The sequence below is a fragment of the Crassostrea angulata genome, chromosome 8 (assembly GCF_025612915.1).
Source record: "Crassostrea angulata isolate pt1a10 chromosome 8, ASM2561291v2, whole genome shotgun sequence".
NCBI classification, from domain to species: domain Eukaryota; kingdom Metazoa; phylum Mollusca; class Bivalvia; order Ostreida; family Ostreidae; genus Magallana; species Magallana angulata.
This window is the reverse complement of record NC_069118.1, coordinates 48,567,899-48,585,855: the sequence shown is the minus strand read 5'-3', so window position 1 is coordinate 48,585,855 and position 17,957 is coordinate 48,567,899. Positions and strand designations below refer to the sequence as shown.

General features: G+C 32.0%; 1 protein-coding gene across 1 annotated transcript; it reads left to right on the top strand.

The window, feature by feature from the left end:
• Window positions 1–15: 15 nt before the first annotated feature.
• Window positions 16–14,879, top strand: LOC128159550 (muskelin-like). Its single transcript, XM_052822663.1, has 21 exons — window positions 16–161; window positions 2,509–2,578; window positions 2,947–3,089; window positions 3,279–3,367; window positions 3,685–3,797; window positions 4,182–4,319; window positions 4,651–4,705; window positions 4,932–5,006; window positions 5,715–5,783; window positions 6,448–6,560; window positions 6,798–6,911; window positions 7,904–8,061; window positions 8,656–8,794; window positions 9,050–9,176; window positions 10,172–10,239; window positions 10,642–10,718; window positions 11,189–11,300; window positions 11,865–11,942; window positions 12,743–12,907; window positions 13,724–13,784; window positions 14,174–14,879. Exons 1-21 carry the CDS (start codon window positions 79–81, stop codon window positions 14,302–14,304), a joined length of 2,178 nt encoding a protein of 725 aa, XP_052678623.1. The 5' UTR covers window positions 16–78; the 3' UTR covers window positions 14,305–14,879.
• The last annotated feature ends 3,078 nt before the right edge of the window (window positions 14,880–17,957 follow it).

Here is a 17,957-nt window from a genome sequence, read left to right as displayed (position 1 = left end):
AATAATCTTCGTGAACTTTCTCTCGATCGGGCTCGGGAGTCAAATATTTTAAAAATAAAAACAAACTGAGCACCAGGGATGGCAGAAAACTGCGAAGAAAAGGATATTTTGTCGTATTCCATCTGCAAATATTCAAGTTTTTCATACAACTATGTCCCAGAGTAAGTGTTTTTTATTCTCATCAATGAATTCTCCTCATAGCGGCTAAATGGAATTTGTATTGTTGAAATTGAATTAGGAGTTTTTAGGACGAACATGATGCAGATGTATGTGTATCTGCATCATTTGAAGATGGATGTATTAAAGATTTTCTAGTCGATATAAACAGTTATCTAACAGGATAGGATATAGTCATAAAACTCTTGAAGACGTAAAGAATTTTTCATTTTATGTAAAAAAAAAATCAGCCCAGTCCTATAATTTGTAAACATTGTGACCATTAGGCGGAGAGCAAATTTTTATGGTTTGAAGCGCAAACAGTGGGATCCACCTGCCTTCTCAAACCATAAGCCAAAAGTAAACTTCTATTATTACTTTATTCAGTATTTAAAAGTGGTTCCTCTTTTCCATCTAATAATTTTGATAAGAGACACGTACATGAAACTAGTCTTATCTCGTGATTAAAGCACTGTTGAAACTTATCTAGTTTGCATAGTCTAATTATTTTCATTTAGATTACTTTTAGTTGAAACCTTGGAAAAATTTTAATAGAGTTAATGGACAATACAGGGCTCGAAGTTGCGACTAAATAGGTTGCATATGCGACTTATTGATAAATTAAAAGCCAGTCGCCATTTGGCTACCAAAAATATCCGCCCAATTCATTTTCAAAAAATTTACATCGGGTCAAAAATCTTTCAAAATAAACAAAATGGCAGACTATTTAAAGAGACAGTACGGCGCGTTTATCAAAAACCCGACTTGAAAAAATTTTCCGATCAGGTTTGGTATTTTTGTACTATTCATGAATGTATAAACTTTCAGTAAATTACAAAGTTCTCCGTGCAATAAATCTAATTATATCATTAAAATTAATAATTACGTATAACCTATCACATAAATACATTGCAACGTGTTCGGGGTTCAGCCTTCTATAATATTACACATGCGTATTTACTGTAAACAAAACACATGCAGGGCTCGCGAAGAATCTCCTGGACAGGTTTGTTGATAAAAATATGTCTTTTCTACTTCTCATATGTAAAAACTGTTCAAAGTTTTTAAAATAACCACAATTATTATTTTGTAAGCATGTATTCTTCGTGTTTATCATAGGAGTTGCTACAACCTAAATCTATTTTTATAAATGAGGCCCCTTGAGGGGTATTTGACATATATATGTCTATTCATTTTAAAATGAACCTGAATTGGTGAACCATTTATAAATTATCGAGAAAGAAAGGATGTGTTTCATTTAGGGAATCGCTTTAACCTCCTTTTCCATGATGACCGTAGTGGGACGAAGATCTTGTATTTTTCAGCACGTGTCAATTACTGTCAATCAAAGTCCACGTGATACAAATAAACGATATAAGATTATTCAGGTTTGTACGACCCTTGAATTTCCGGAAGCTCAAAATTACGTTAATTAAGTATGTGAAAGGGATTTTCATGTATTTCAACTTTTACAATAAACGTTATTTCTTATTTCCTAACTATACAATAGGTAAATCTGTAGTTATTCACACATGTGTTTTCAGCTGTACTGTCTCTTTAAACAACATGGCATATTTCAGTCCTATATTAATATATATACGAAGAAATGACTTCATCCAATGGAAGTTTTATATGTAAAACTGCATGAGACAAATATGTTTAGTAATGTCACATGTAACACTTTAACATAACAAAAAGGTAAACTTATTTTGTTACGCCAATGTGAAAGAATTTCAGACAAGATATTCCTTTTACGTATCCACTCAAAACAATAAATTCTGGAGCTTTAGTAGTCTTTGAGCCCTGCAATAAATATTGAATAGCACCGGCCATTTAATGCATGAGTTAACTTTGTTAAACAAAATAGTGGCCAATATGGCAAGCGTGTTCTATGGCAATGCCCATGAACCATTTGAACTGGAAGAAATTTTTTCAGCTCATAGTGCCTTTGATTCAACTTTTATTTTTCAGTGATTTTCTTAAATATTTGTATTGCCATTAAGCCTCTCTTTTCAAGGTGGTCAAATTGTGCAGAGCATTGTTACATGTACTTTGACAATTTATTGTTGAATCAAGTCTGCTTTTGTAAGGTTGACTTCACTATGTTGATTGAGCAGGCCACAGTTAGCGTAATGAATAAACAGTTATCATCGATGGCACCAACTGTGTATGTTTTCCAATGAATTTGATAGTGAGAAAATGATTATGCTAATGGATAGAATTTGCCCTCCAAGCAGTCACACTGTAAAACATATAATTATTAACATTCTTGCTATGTTTGTGAATGATAATCTTTTGATTCTGATCAATTAGCAATCAAAATGTTTGGATTTGAACATTTCTATATTCCAGGAACATTTACAGTGACAGTCCCAAGGATCAATCTTCACGCTGGTCCTCAGACTCCAACCAACCTCCCCAGGTACGTTACCCACATTGGTGTCCAGTCAAGGTGTAAAAAGAGGTCATCTCGAACACAAAAAGTCAACTCATATACCCACATTGGTCAAGTCGTAAAAAGACCATATCGTATACAGGTCATCTCGTACACAAAAAGTCAGCTCATATACAAAACACAAAAGTCAAATTTAGTGCTTGCAATTTTACATTTCTGCGATTTGAAACAAAACAGTAGAATCGTGGAATTAAGTATTTATGTAAAATAGTGAATTTACTGTAAATGATAAAACAATGTAATGTTGTTACCAGAGAACAATTATATATATATAGTATGCATTGCTCCTGTGACTCTTGTTTTAATTAAACGTATGTGATCTTGTTTCTGAGTAGTTCTTGACCCTGAAGCTTGATCGACCGGCCATTGTGGAGAACATCACATTTGGGAAATATGAGAAAGCTCATGTGTGTAACCTAAAGAAGTTCAAAGTCCTGGGAGGTCTGAATGATGAACACATGATTGAGTTATTTGAAGGGTCAGTTCACTTTAAATATTCAATTGATGTGGTTGAATTTCATCATAGATCAGTGGTTAAAGTGTCATGCTTGTGAACCGCAGATCGTGAGTTTGAATCCACCTGTGAATTTTGCTTATGCAATACTCTCAGAATGTTTGATGTTTAATAGCTATATATTTCATTTACAAATCCTTTTGGTTTTTTCAGGGGTTTGAAAAACGACCATATAGCAGAATCTTTTACACTTAAAAAAGAAATTCATGATAATTTATTCCCCTGCAGATATATCAAGATAGGTATGTGCAATCACAGATTGTGAAAATGAAAAATAATGTCAAACTGAAATAGCTTGCATATCAGAGATTTGTCAAAGTGAGTTTAAAGTCTCAACAAATGTTTATGTATTGTAACTTTGATATCTTGAGTTCTCATACTTGTAATCACTGTCCCATCATGTTTGAGGTATCAGGGTTTGATTGTAATTAATCTTTGAGATGGAGCAGCAATGAAGTAATACATGTACATGTATTGATAAATGAAAAAAAAAATGAAAATTTAAACAAAAATTGTTTTACATTTTTATTACATTTGTATTACATTTCTATGATTACAGTCCCTCTCCAAGCTTGGGGCCCCTCCTGTTTTAACTTCAGTATCTGGTATGTAAAGTTACGAGGAGAGAGTAACTGGGATGTTGTACAACCATGTTTACAGTGGCTGGTTACAGTAAGTTACGTTACATCTGCCTTAGTAAGCTGTTAAATTAAATTGTAAATGTAAAGCAATCATACAATCATGTAACATGTCTGTTCAACTTTACAAATCTTGAAATGCAAATTGCTGCAATAGCCCCATATTAATTGTGTTCATTTTTATATAATTTTTGAAGCATGGCAGGTTTGAAACTTCAAGTGTGATGAACATTCAAGGTTCTTAACAGCTACATTCTGATATCTGTACTATAATATACATTGTATTTGTTACTTATGTACCTTTTTTATCTTACCTGTCAAATGCCAGTGCATTCTAAGATTTCTGTTACTTTTTTTTTAGGATTAAACTTTTTATCATGTTTAATTATAGGGATTTTAATTAATTTTCCTATTGCAGTTCCGGGAGAAGGAGGCCATTCGGCTGTGTCTGAAGCACTTCCGACAGAGGCAGTTTACCGAGGCGTATGAGGCGCTCCAGAAGAGGACCAAGGTGTCCCTGGAACACCCAATTCTCACCGAGCTACACTCCATGCTGGTGAGGTCTATTGGCTGATCATGTGGAAAATTAAAATATTAGTAGATGAAATCAAATAATTCAACTGATACATGTAGTTTATAATGGGGGGGGGGGGGGAGAGGGAGAGATATATAAAAATACTACTGTTTGTGGTTTTTAGTTTTATATTAAATTAAAAGATTTTAGTTTTGTGATTTTTGATCAGATAATATGAAGGTAATTTTGGATTCAACATTTAAATCTAATTGAGATATTAAAAAAATATATAATTTTAATGGATCTTTTTTTTAACGGAAGAAGATTGTAGATATTTGTAGATATATTTTGTCCACAAATTGTTGTTTTCAAGGTAAAACACGGTGATTTTGAGAAAAGTGAAGATTTATTATGGCAAGCTGCAGAGGGTATGTTTGATATACCCTCAAATATCTCAAACAAAACTTTCCCCCAGTCAAATCCAAGCTGAACAATTTTTTTTTATGTGGCATTCTCAACTTTCTCAACTATTCATCAAATTGTTCTTTACATAGCCATGATGTTTTCCCAATTTTTTACTCTGTACATTTATTTTGTTCCTTATATATGTACTGTACTATGTTCAATACAAGTACAATTGAATATTCCTTACAGAGGGACTGTTTGACCAGTATATCTGCGACCAAGACTATACACCCAAATGGACCCCGATAGAACCACTGCCTAATGGTAAAGTTTGTAGATCATACATAATGATTTCAAAAATTTCCAGTTTCAAAATATTCAGTGTCAAAAACATAGATTCTGTAAAGACTATAAGAGAGCTGAATGTTTGTGTCCATTCTTGAGCCCAATGGTAACATTTGCTGATAATGCATTTCAAAAATTTATTGTTTCAAAATGTGCAATGTAAACATGCATACTTGATTCTGTATTGGCTTTAAGGGAGATGGATGTTCAAAGCCATTCTTAGACTATATTGATCTCATTGAGATGAAGAGTTCTGCATAAAAAAATATAAAATTTAAACTTAAATATTTACAGTTGAACTTCGATATCTCGAACACTGATATCTCAAATACAATGGATATGTCGAAGTGATTTGTAAGTCCCAACTCCTTATTTTTGTAAGCATTTTACTCTCGATATCTCAAATACGCGGATATCTTGAAGTTTTTAAACAGTCCCATCAAGTTCAAGATAACGAAGTTTGACTGTATATTATTTTACCTTTACAATGAAAAGTGTCATACCGGGTATTTAAAATTCAAAGGTAGATCAGATGGGTAATTTGTTAAGCATCCTGCATCCTCACTAGCCATTATATTCAGTTGGTTGTAAATGGCATTTATGACAGTTTTTGGTTTAGCAAATGAATATACATACATTTTTTTCTTTAATGATTTTAAAAATATGCAAATTTTATTTAATTCAAAGGAGATAATCCCAGTACCTACCAGCCAGGGATGAGAGGGGGACACCAGATGTGTCTGGATCTACAGACTGGTAATGATTAGCTCTCTCACAGCCAAATTCAAATCCATTGTAAAGATTCATTATTTTTTTCTCGTACATGTACAAACAAATTCTATGTGAAGAATATTAATGATTGTCAAACTGAAGAAATGTTTGAGGAAAATGTTTAGGAATTTATTTGAGACTTAAAATCAACAAATTCGCAAATATGCAAATAGGTTCCAAAACAGGTATTTTACATGTACTTCACCTAATAGTATTACATGTACATAATAATGTGTTAGATCCATTTTATCAAAAGCTTGGACTTTTGGTGAAATGGAACAGTCTAGTTTACTCATCAAAACAAGCTGTCAAAATTTAAGTATGTTCTTTCTGATTCGCTTAGAGAAGCTCATAAATATTCATATTCATATATTCATATATATATTTCATATTCATTAAAATATGAAGCTCTGCAATATGAATTGCGTGAAATTGACGCTGTTTCTACTGAAATATACAGCCCTGGATGAAGTTATTTTCTATGTATTCATTTCTGTAGCTAATGACTGCACATTTAACCATAAGTAGACTCTGCATTCATCAAATCAGAGTTTGATACAGACTGCCCATAGTCTAAGCTCTTGTTAAAATGGCTCTAATATACATGACTGTACAGTAACACAGTTTTTTTTTCTGTGTCTTGTTTCAGAGAGTCTGTACCTGTTTGGTGGGTGGGACGGGAACCGAGACCTGTCCGATTTCTGGGTCTTTTCTGTCCCGACCAAAGAATGGACATGTTTAAGCAGTGATACACACAAAGAGGTAATAATGAAGGGATTTATTTATGCCATCAAGGTACATGTGTATGTTTAGCAAAATAATATTATGATGAAATCCTTAATGGAATTGTTTAGTTTTGAGATGGAAATATATGTATTATTTTGATTCATTAAACTTGAAATGTCAAGAAGTAACAGTAGTTTAGTAGTTTGACAATCTCTGTGGTTGTCTTATGATGCAATTTTTGTGCCTTCAAAAATATCTTTCTTTTTTTTTAAGGGTGGTCCAAATGCAAGATCCTGCCACAAAATGTGTTTAGATTATGAAAGGAAACAAATTTTCATCTTGGGAAGATATCTAGATGCTTCAATGAGAACTGCTGAAAATCTCAAGGTATACAACATTGGAGTACATTCATTGCAAAAGTACATACAGTCAAACTTCGTTTTCTCGAACTAGATGGGACTGTTTAAAAACTTCGATATATCAGAGTATTCGGGATATCAAGGGTAAAATACTTAAAAGAATAAGTTGTTGGAACTTACAATTAACTTCAAAATATCCATTGTATTCGAGATATCAGTGTTTGAGATATCGGAGTTCAACTGTAATATACAGTTGAACTCCATTATCTCGAACACTGAGATCTCAAACACAATGGATACATGTATGTCAAAGTGACTTGTAAGTCCCAAACACTTACTTTTTAAGTATTTTACCCTCTATATCTCGAAGTTTTTAAACAGTCCCATCTACTTCAAGATAACAAAGTTTGACTGTACATCCAGACACATATTTATTTCTGTATGGTGTACATGCTTATACTGAGTTACTGTTTTGTGAACTATGATATAAACCAGTGCCAAACCACACACATATTTGTTGCCAAAAAAATGCAACCCATGTCTAACCGGATTGTAAAAATTGTCATATCATAAAAATTATATCAAATGTATTTACATTTATTTTTGCATTCAATTTGGTAGAATTAATTTACAAGTGACATTTTAATGACATCACACAACTCTTATCTAGTGGCATATGAAACAAGATCACTATGAATGTTTTAAAGTACCACATTACCTCACTTTTGATTTTTCAGAGTAACAGCAATGTGACATCATTATATTATGTATGATATTGCTTCATTATTCTTTAACAAAGTGACTTTAAAATATTTTCTTTATATACCAATATCTTACAGGGGGAATTTAACATGTACAACATTAAGAAAGCTCGGTGGTCAAAGAATTAACCATCAGATCTACCTTGAAGTTTAAAAAATAATTTGTTTAGCTCTAAACTGTTATTTAGTAAACTAAGAAACATTTCGTATTATATTTCTTAAAAATATGAATATTTTCCAAGTTACTATTCTTTTACAGAGTGACTTTTACATGTACGACATCACGTCTGGCCGATGGACACTGATTACTGAGGACACACATACTATGGGTGGACCGCGACTCATCTACGACCACCAGATGGTCATTGACATCCAGAAACAGACGCTCTACCTTTTTGGTGGCCGGGTACTAAGCAGGTATTTAACATACATCTTGGGGGGGGGGGGAGAAAACATCTTCATAGTGTACAGGTATGCATGTGTGAAATTTTGGTCTCACACATATACATTTCAAGAAGATAAATATGCATGTAGAAAAATAATAGTACAGATTTATTTGAGAACAACATATCAGAGTTTCTAACATGATCCCAGTTTTTGTTTCAAGTGAAAATTAATTAATGTCAATACTAATTCTGAAATCAAAGAAAAAAGATGCAATCACAAACTTCTTCATGAGAAAATCTTTAAAAAAAATACAAAAAAGTTTTTTTTAAGTGGAGATCATTTGTAGATGTTTATCAGTGTTGATTTTGAAATATTCGTGACGGTGTAGGATATAATAAAGGTATTGTACCTGAGGCATGATCGGTAGAGCAGGAGTTCGCGAGTGCTCACCAAAATTTTCTGTACCTGCAACACATTTTGGCGAGCGCTCGCGAGCACCTTCTCTGCTGAACATGCCTCAGAGGTTCAATAGAATGCAGGAATTTTAAGTACAGTATTTCTGCACATGCCTCAATAGAATTCAGGAATTTTAAAAACAGTTAGTTTTTGAATGATCTCCTACAGTGTAGGATCAGACAGAAGTGGAGAACCTTCGTTCAGTGGACTGTATGCTTACCACATTCCCACCAACACCTGGTCCTGTATCATGGAGGACAGCCCTACCTTAAAATCAAGGATAGGCCACTCTATGCTCTTCCACTCAGTGAGTTCGTTTCTCATTTTTAAAAGTTTTTTAATTTACATGATTTATTTCAAAATTTTAAAAAAAAATTATTAGTTTTAAATACACTTAACAAAAAAAATACAAAATTGAGGGCTCCCATATCCCATGCCGTTTTTGCTCAAATATGAATCAAATTAGTTATATTAAAATGAACACTTTATATACATGTAGCAGTAAACAAGACTTTTTCCTTCTGGCAGCGTCTCTAAGATTTTTAGTGAATTTTACTTGCAGAAAAGACGGTTATTGTATGTGTTTGCGGGTCAGAGGTCAAAAGAGTATCTAAATGATTTTTTCACCTATAATGTAGACACAGGACAGATAGACATTATTACAGATGGAACCAAAAAGGATTCAGGAGGTAGAGTATTTGTGTTGTAGAGATGATAGGGTAAGGTAAAACAGATTTATAGAGGGTGGGTGGTCAACAAATTACCCATCAGATATCGTTAAATTCTATATTTGATTTTTTTTTTTGGAGAGAACATATTTTTTCTTTAGTAAGAAATGAAAAATTTAATTTTGAAATTTAAATATTTCTGTATGCTGAGCTTTCTTCTCAATGAGATTAAGAGGGCTCAATGGTTGTGGCTGTTTTTAAACTTTATTTATCTCCTTTAAAAAAGAGCTCCACTTAAAAAAATATTGGAAAATACCAAATTTGAAAGGTAAATAATATGAATTTTTACTGTATTAACTTACATATTATAGCTAAACAATTCACATCTTAAAATTTTAAGAAGATATGATGGTTAATTTGTTAACCATCCAGCCTCCTTAGTAATAAGTTTTAAAAAGGGCAAGAACCGTCCAGACCTCATAACTTGAATGTGTCAAACAACTTTGCTTCTACATTGTATTATCTCTTTACTATGGTATGAAGATAGTAGAAGAAAACTAGCTCATGTGTGTTGAATGCATTTGGTGTCGAAAATGACAACTTTTACTCTTTGGCATGAATTTTCTCCTTTAGTTTTTTAATTACATTTATTTAAGAAATTTAAATGTGTTTTAATTATAATTCAAATAAAAAAACCCATGGTAGTTTAATTTTACACTTTACAGTAGTTACTTTGGTTTCCTGGAAAATTAATCAATGACATGAATTTCTTTCATCCTATTCTTTGATTAGAATTTGCATGGCTTCCATGTTCATTGGAGAATGGTCCGTTTTCTCTGCTCCTCTATCTTAATTTCAGTTTGGGATTTATTTTCCATTGTTCACATGGACGTTGATGGAGTCAATATGATTTCAATCTTGATTCTTGGTACATGATGCTATGACAAATTAATCCATGGCACACCACACTGTCCAAGAAAATTAGAATCGGCCATGTTTTGTTGTTTTATTTTTAGTTCCTTCTGCTGGTTTTACTCAAAGAGCAACGATAGACCCTAATAAAGATGAGATTCATGTGTTATCGGTGAGTATGTACAAAAAACTTGAAAATTCTCAAATTCCTCAACAATACATTGTATTGTGTTTTTGCAAGTAACAGCCATTTTGTAATTTATTCTAATAAATTTTTGAATTATTTGAAACTTTAATTGCATGAAAAATAAAAAATAAAAACAAGATCTAATCATGTACAGTGTACCAACCAAATTCATATCCCAGTGAACTTTTTAACATCGGTGTCCTTTACTTAATATATTTATATTAAGAAAGGTCAATCATTCAGAATTATTAACATCACTGTGTTTTTATGTTTACAATGATGCAACCATCAAACGATGAGTGTCTGTGTTAATCATTGGAAATACTGGTATTATAAAATGAGTTGTTAAACTTGAATGTTTACAAATGATTTCTTACTAAAAAATAGGGCCTTAATAAAGAAAAAGAGAAGAGAGAAAACGTCAAGAATTCTTTCTGGGTATACAGCATTAAAAAGAACCGTTGGTGAGTAGCATACCTAGAGAAATAGTTCTAAGGGGATTTTTCATTGGATCATATACGGTACCTGTATTCATACTGTGTTAGATTTATGCTAAAGTATTTGGTTCTTAAAAAATGCTTGATACATGGGCAGTGTCAATGTACATGGCTATACAAAAAATACTCAAAAAAAATATTCTGATAATTAGAAATTTTTATTTTTTATTACCTTGATTTAAAATTTAGCATTTTCTATCCAATGTGCCCAAATTTCTTTAATACTTTAAAGGTGTCTAAAGATTTTTTTTATATTCATGAAAGAGTGTTGCAAAACTATCAAACTCCCAATTCTAAACAGAGCATTCCTACTATCATTTTACACATGAATCTTAATTTCAAAGCGAAAATCATGACAGACACCTTTCTTTGATATTCATTCATTGATAGCTAAGAGTTATGATAATGATATGTTAATCAGATTGGTATCTATGCAGGTCGTGTGTGTATAGAAATGAGAACACAGGGCAGCAGTACTGGACAAAGATGCAGAACCTGGAACCGGTGCCTAGGTTTGCCCATCAGCTGGTGTACGATCACATTAGAAAGGTCAATGTTTATTCATGAAAAGTCAATGTTTATTCATGAAAAGTCAATGTTTATTTATGAGCAGTTAATATTACTTAAGCACACATGAATGAATATTCATGAAGGATCATTTCTTTTTAAAAAGAGACTTGGACACGATTTGAGATCAAGTTTTAGAATCATGTTACAAGCGAGAATTCATAATGATTGTTATATGTATGTAAACAAAGCTCGAGTCTTATATTTGTTTACAAATACCAGTAGTGTAAAGAAATTACCATATCATTTCTCTGCCAAAATGACTTGTACATGGCAAACAAAATACATGTAAAGTGATTCAATGTGTTCTTAATTAATATTATTAACAAAAGAAAGCAACATTTGTCATGATTAAAAGTTATAGCAATGCAATCAATGCTTATGTACACAATAACAGACTTGAGTTATGTTACTCTGCATCTTGCTTGTAACTTGATAATTGACTTTCAGATTCTGATAAAGCATTAAAAATACACAAATTAATCATTCTAGACATCAAAACTAAAAAATTATAACTTTGAAATTCATGAGCTTTGAACCTTTCAGGTTCATTATTTATTTGGTGGCAACCCGGGTAAAGAGAGTTTACCAAAGATTCGATTGGACGATTTCTGGGTTCTCAAGGTGTGTTTATATACTTATTGTATCTTGTCAAGGAAATTTTTAAATTTTTTATAGCATCTGATTTTGGAATTCTTATAGATTAAACTTAATCCTACAAAGCTATCTAACAGTGAACATTCAAATTAAAAGTTTAAAAGAATTTGTTGTTGTTTTTGTTTTCGTTTTCCACTGAAGATAATCCTTGTATTAATGACTTAAGGTCAGATGACACGTTCCTCGAGAATCTTTTTTGTATCTCCTCATAATAAAGAGTTCCAATAAAAAATATTAATTTTATAATTACTTTAAAAATGATCAAAATTTACTTGAATTTGGTTGTATGTCTAGATGGTCGAGTGGTTAGAACCGTGGCCGCTCACTGCCAGAAGCGTATAGGTTATAGAGATCGTGAGTTCAAAGCCCCGCCCCGGCGGAGATATAGTTCTAATATAGTGAATTTCGCTGTGCTGTAGATGTATTTATTTTTATATCAGCAATTCAAATGTATTTTCAAGAAGATTGTATAGGAAATTGCATACTCTAGTATTTTGCAGAAATGCCTGGAAAGGTACCCTAATTTTTTGCAAGAAAGCTTGTCAAAGTAGTAGTAAACCATTAACAAATTCCTGGAAAAAGTTATCGAAAATTGAGGAACGTGTCGTCTGACCTTAATAGAAATATGAGAATTGTTCTGAATTTTTTATATCTGAAGATAAACTTGTATTTGTTAATCAGAAGTGGGATCGCCGTACCCATAAATTGATGTAAAAATCTCTTTTCAGCTGTTTCACCTAATGATATTTTTTGCCCTTTTTTCACAGCTTTGTCGCCTGTCTACGGAGCACCTGCTGCGTCAGTGCAAGTACCTTCTCAGGAAGTACAAGTTTCAGGAGTTAGCGGAGCGCGACCCTCATGCCGCCATGTTGTATCTACAGAACGACCTGGCCAGTATTGTTGACCATAAAAATATTCAGGAACGAGAAGAGGTCAGTACATTGTGTTTGCCTGCTCTTTTTCTGATTGTAACTTTTGATAGAATTAAAAAAAATAGATAATCTCATTGTTATTTTTTACACAGTTATTAAGCTGTAAGTTATAACTTATGTAAATAAATTTCTTCCATGTGTAACTAACCACTTTTACAGTTTATAAACAACTGCATCCAAAAAATTGTCATTCTATAAAATATATTGACAAAACTATTCAAACTTTAACAGATGAAAAAAAAAACTTGAGATATTCTTTTCTTTTTTATGTGTTTACGTTTGAACCTCAGAAGTGAAAAAGATTAAAATGATATTAGATGATGAAATTAATATTTTTTTTTATTAACCGGGTTTTCCAACGGAAAAATCCGGTTATTAAAATGGTGAAAAGGGCGGCTGCCAAAAGGGTACCCTCATTGTACGGATAACTCCTCCTACAGTTTTCAAGATAGGAAGTTGTTCTTTTGCAGATCAATTGTACTTATATTAGAGGTGTGCATATTGCTAGAATTTTGATTTCCGTTAATTTATCGAAAAAATACCAGCTTTTGAACTTAGTCATTTTTTGGCAAAATATTGCATATAGGGTACCCTCTTGTACGGATAACTCCTCCTACAGTTTTCAAGATAGGAAGTTGTTCTTTTGCAGATTAATTGTACATATATCAGAGGTGTGCATATTGCTAGGATTTTGATTTCTGATTATTTATGAAAAAAATACTAGCTTTCTGGGTTGACATGGATTAGGATTCAGTTCACATAAAAGAAAACCCGGTTTGCTGTCACATTGACAGCTTTTCACTTGTTTTCTTTTAGTTTGAATCTCTAGCATCCACTTTGTTCCGATCTCCAGGAGACGAGACAGAAGGAACAGAAGGTGAATACATGTATAAGTTAGTCTTAGATTTTGAAATCAATTGCCACAACATGTTGTTGGCAAATAAATATATAAAAAGCTGAGATTTAATTGGTAATAAAAACTTTAGCTGAGAATATGATAATAATGTACTTGTAAATTTTTTACATTATTGTATGATTATTTAAAATCATGGAATTTGATATTTCTATGAAATTTGTTGATTAATCTAATATTTTGATATTTTTATGACACTTCAGATGTAAATAAAATTAATCTTGAGTTCTTTAAATCTTAAAAAAAAATTCTTAAAACTTCAAAGCCTAGATGCATGTTTTTTTATTCATGTACATAATTATTTAATCATTTATAACATAAAGGCTTAGTACTCAAATACGACTCCTTTACAGAGACCATACTAGCGGACACCAGTACCCATCACATGGCCCGGACGGAACTCTTCGATCAGCTGGTCGCATTCTTCCCGGAACACATGTCACAGCCCAAGGGGAACCTCGTGGACCTTATCCCACTCACATGAATAAAGCCCTCACCCTCTCCTCACCCCCCCCCCCACCCCCACCCCCTCATCAAGTGATTCATATTGTTCAATGAAGGCAACTGTAAATTGAGAGAAGAAAAATTGTCATTTTGTTCAACTACAGCTTGCAAGTGCCAAAAAAATCGACTTGTAAATGGACATGCATGAATATTTTTTAAATGAATTTATTATGAAAGGTCTTGTTGAAGTATTAATTAAAAAAAAATAGTATAGATTTTAATGGCAGTTAAATCACAGTAAGCTGTGAAGTTTATTGCTAAGTACTCCCTGTCCCTGTTAAAAGTAAAGGGAGAGGATAGTTGTGTTCCTTTAATCAGCTGATTGACATTGATCTAAATATTATGTATATATGTAAATGTGTACATATGACTAAGTGTTACATTTGATCAGTGACCCTTAGATGACATTGCATTGATATAATAAGTACTATGTACTGTTACATTAAGGTACTTGTACTTGCTGGTCCTGCTTTATTTATTACAATGTTTACTGATGATTTCAGTAATGTGTGTATGTGTCTTAATGTCACAAATAAATGAGTATAAATGTCTACACCATTGTATTATTTCGTTTTACAGTATGACTATAGTTAATTAAGGAGGCTAGATAATCAACCAATATTTCCCCTCAGAGCTACTTTAAAATTTAAGGCATGTATTTTAAGCCCTGAATTTCCAAATATTTCAACTTTAAGATTTGAAAGTTTCGACTCTATCTTTATACATGGCATTCCTTCTCATGGAAATTATGTCACTATGTAAAGTATGTTTTTTTTTTCCTTTCTCTACTATTTCCTGGGTTTTTTTTAACATCGCAAAGAAATGTCGTCAAATTCAAGGTCATGAAGTTCAAGGTCAAGTTGGCCATTCCAATGTATACAATTATTTCATGTGAAATATAGCTATATGTCTCGTTTACAGGTGCAGGAATTCATCACATATAACAATATAACATGTCATCCATGTGATAAAATGTTTGTTCAACCTTCTTCCCATTAGTATGATAATGTGCCGGAACTGAGGTCTTTGAGTTAACTTTCATGACTTTCCACGATTTAGGGGTAACATTGCTTCTAACATGTATGGTGTGTTAGATGAATTTGAATTTTTTTTTTAACTTTTAAATGCTGTTGGAGTCACGCTCGCGTGTACCTTCATTTTGAATGAGTTAGATTTGTGCATTAAAATTCAGGAATTTTTTTTAAAATTTCAAGGTCTCCAGATAGCAAGTGCGGATCTAGGTGTTCCCAGGGGGCGGGGTCGATCCACCCGATTACCCTCCGCCTTGAAAAATCAAATTTCTTATTTACATAGTAAAATGACGTATTTTTGATCCGATTATGAGAGAGTAGATAGTTTTTAAAAATAACGCTGACTGTGTAATCTTAATATGAGAATTGATAGTATAGTAAATAATACTTTCAGTTATACACATATTTTTGTACAAAGCATGTGTAAAAACATGCATAAGCAAAACTCCAGGTATTTGACCTTGAATGCAAAAGTAAGATAAGTTTTGTTTACGATATTATTGTTATATATTTTGAACTTATTGCTGTGCATTGCTATATATCGACATTCTATAAAGTGATATTGACCTCAATTCAAGACTCCTTAAGGTAGTAGCGATAAGTTTGATATTTGAAAGGTGAATGCTTTAGAGGTACACGCATGTGAATGTTTCGAGTCATGTATTTCTGCGTTTTTGCGTTTTGACAAAAATAATTTTTCGAACGTATCTTGACTTCATGTAAAGACAGATTTTTTTGTTTATGAATAAGAAGTTTTTATTTTAAAAAAGGGCCGGGTCACGGTCATCGCTATTTTTATACTTTGATATTTTCTTTATATGGAGAACTGTGCGTAAAGAAATAGAAGAAATAACAATTTTTCATTCAAAATATTAGGGATTATTCTGTACCAACTTAAAGTTTAATAATTCATATTTAAAGTTCAGAGTCTATCGATTTAATGGCGAGTTTTAAGTTTCGTTGACCACCAAGCCAATTAATTTATTTTAGAATTTTTTTTTCTACAAATGACTCTATAAGGTGAGCGACTAAACTAACGATTCAGTCATTATAAGTCCTTTTCAAGTTTTAAACGACTACGACTATATTGAATTAATAGGGCTGGGAGTTCGGGACCATATTTAGACTATTTTAATCTCCTTAAAAATGAGAGCTCTATATAAATGCATAAGAAAACATTCAAATTTTAAAGTAAAAATAAATGAAAATTTTCTTCTTCATCAAATGATACTTTATAGCGAAACATATCATTTCAAAATATGTACATTGTAAAATGGATCTGAGGATTAATTTCAGAACATAAAAACGTCAAACGAACATTTTTTCTTTATCTATTCCACCTCCTGGATGCGTACGTGGTTCTAGATTCTTTCTCGGTGGGGGCATAGCGAATAGCGATAAAAATGTCTGGCCTGTATACTAACCCCAGAGAAGTATTACCCGTGTGTAAGGAACAGGTAAGCACAGGTGTCCCAGTTACAGGTACAAATAGGTCAATAGGTGTATAAGGACTGTCAGGTATGATATCTGCATCACTTGAAAACAATGCTTGAATTATTTATTGCATTGTCTGGCGGTTTTAGAAATAAATTTGTTATAATTAGATCGATCATAAATATTTTTGTATTGTTATATAAAAAAAATTAGGGTATCTTTATCCCCCGGAGCGAAAGGGTATGATTAATAATACATATATGAACCAATTTTCATAGTTAGATCGATCATAAATATTTTTGTATTGTTATATAAAAAAAATTAGGGTATCCTTATCCCCCGGAGCGAAAGGGTTTGATTAATGATACATGTATGAACCAATTTTCATACGTTTTTGTATATTACTTTTTTATGAGAGAGCGTATATATATTATGCACTTATGAAGGAGAAAGTATTTTGAACAGCTTTGTTATCTTTTAATATGCGAGAAATCTAGAATTCAGTAATCTCTTTTAATCATTTTCGATCTGAAATATGGATATGTCGACTAAGACTTCGAGCAAAATGTACTGCAATTTTTAAAAAGGTGGGTTTTTTGTGTGTGTATATATATATAGTTTTTGACTATATTGTCCCATTTGAAATGGAATTCAAAGATTCGTCTTTTTTTGCTTGTTTGATATTTATGCCACATGTACCGTAATCTTACATTTAACAGTATTATAGTAATCCATCATCAATATATAACATAAACTAAATAAAACTCAAAGATTTTTTTTTATTCACAAGTTTCTTACTTTTGCTTTTAAATTACATGTATATATGCTTTTTTATTGTTTTTTTTTTTAAATATTATTTTTAGTCCTTTTTGTAAATTAATTTTATATAATTTTAAAGTTGTATTGATTGACTAATAGTGGTAAATCTAAAAAAAAAAAAAAAAAAAAAAAAAAGAAATAAAGAAATACGTTTATGTATTCTAATAATAAATATGATTTCAGAGCAACCATTAAAAAGTTCCGATAATTTGTTTTGATTCAATGTATCAAATTGAATGTCAAATCTCTCATTGACCAAAGACATTGCGGGCCAAATTCCGACCTCCTTTGACTGAGGGTAGAGCCCGACCCCTACAACACTCGGTCACCCACTTGAGTATAGTAACTC

Coding starts and splice junctions, on each gene's coding strand:
- LOC128159550 (XM_052822663.1), top strand. CDS start 79: ATGGCAGAAAACTGCGAAGAAAAGGATATTTTGTCGTATTCCATCTGC. Junction 11,301..11,864: donor TGTACGATCACATTAGAAAG/GTCAATGTTTAT, acceptor TGAACCTTTCAG/GTTCATTATTTATTTGGTGG. Junction 11,943..12,742: donor ACGATTTCTGGGTTCTCAAG/GTGTGTTTATAT, acceptor CTTTTTTCACAG/CTTTGTCGCCTGTCTACGGA.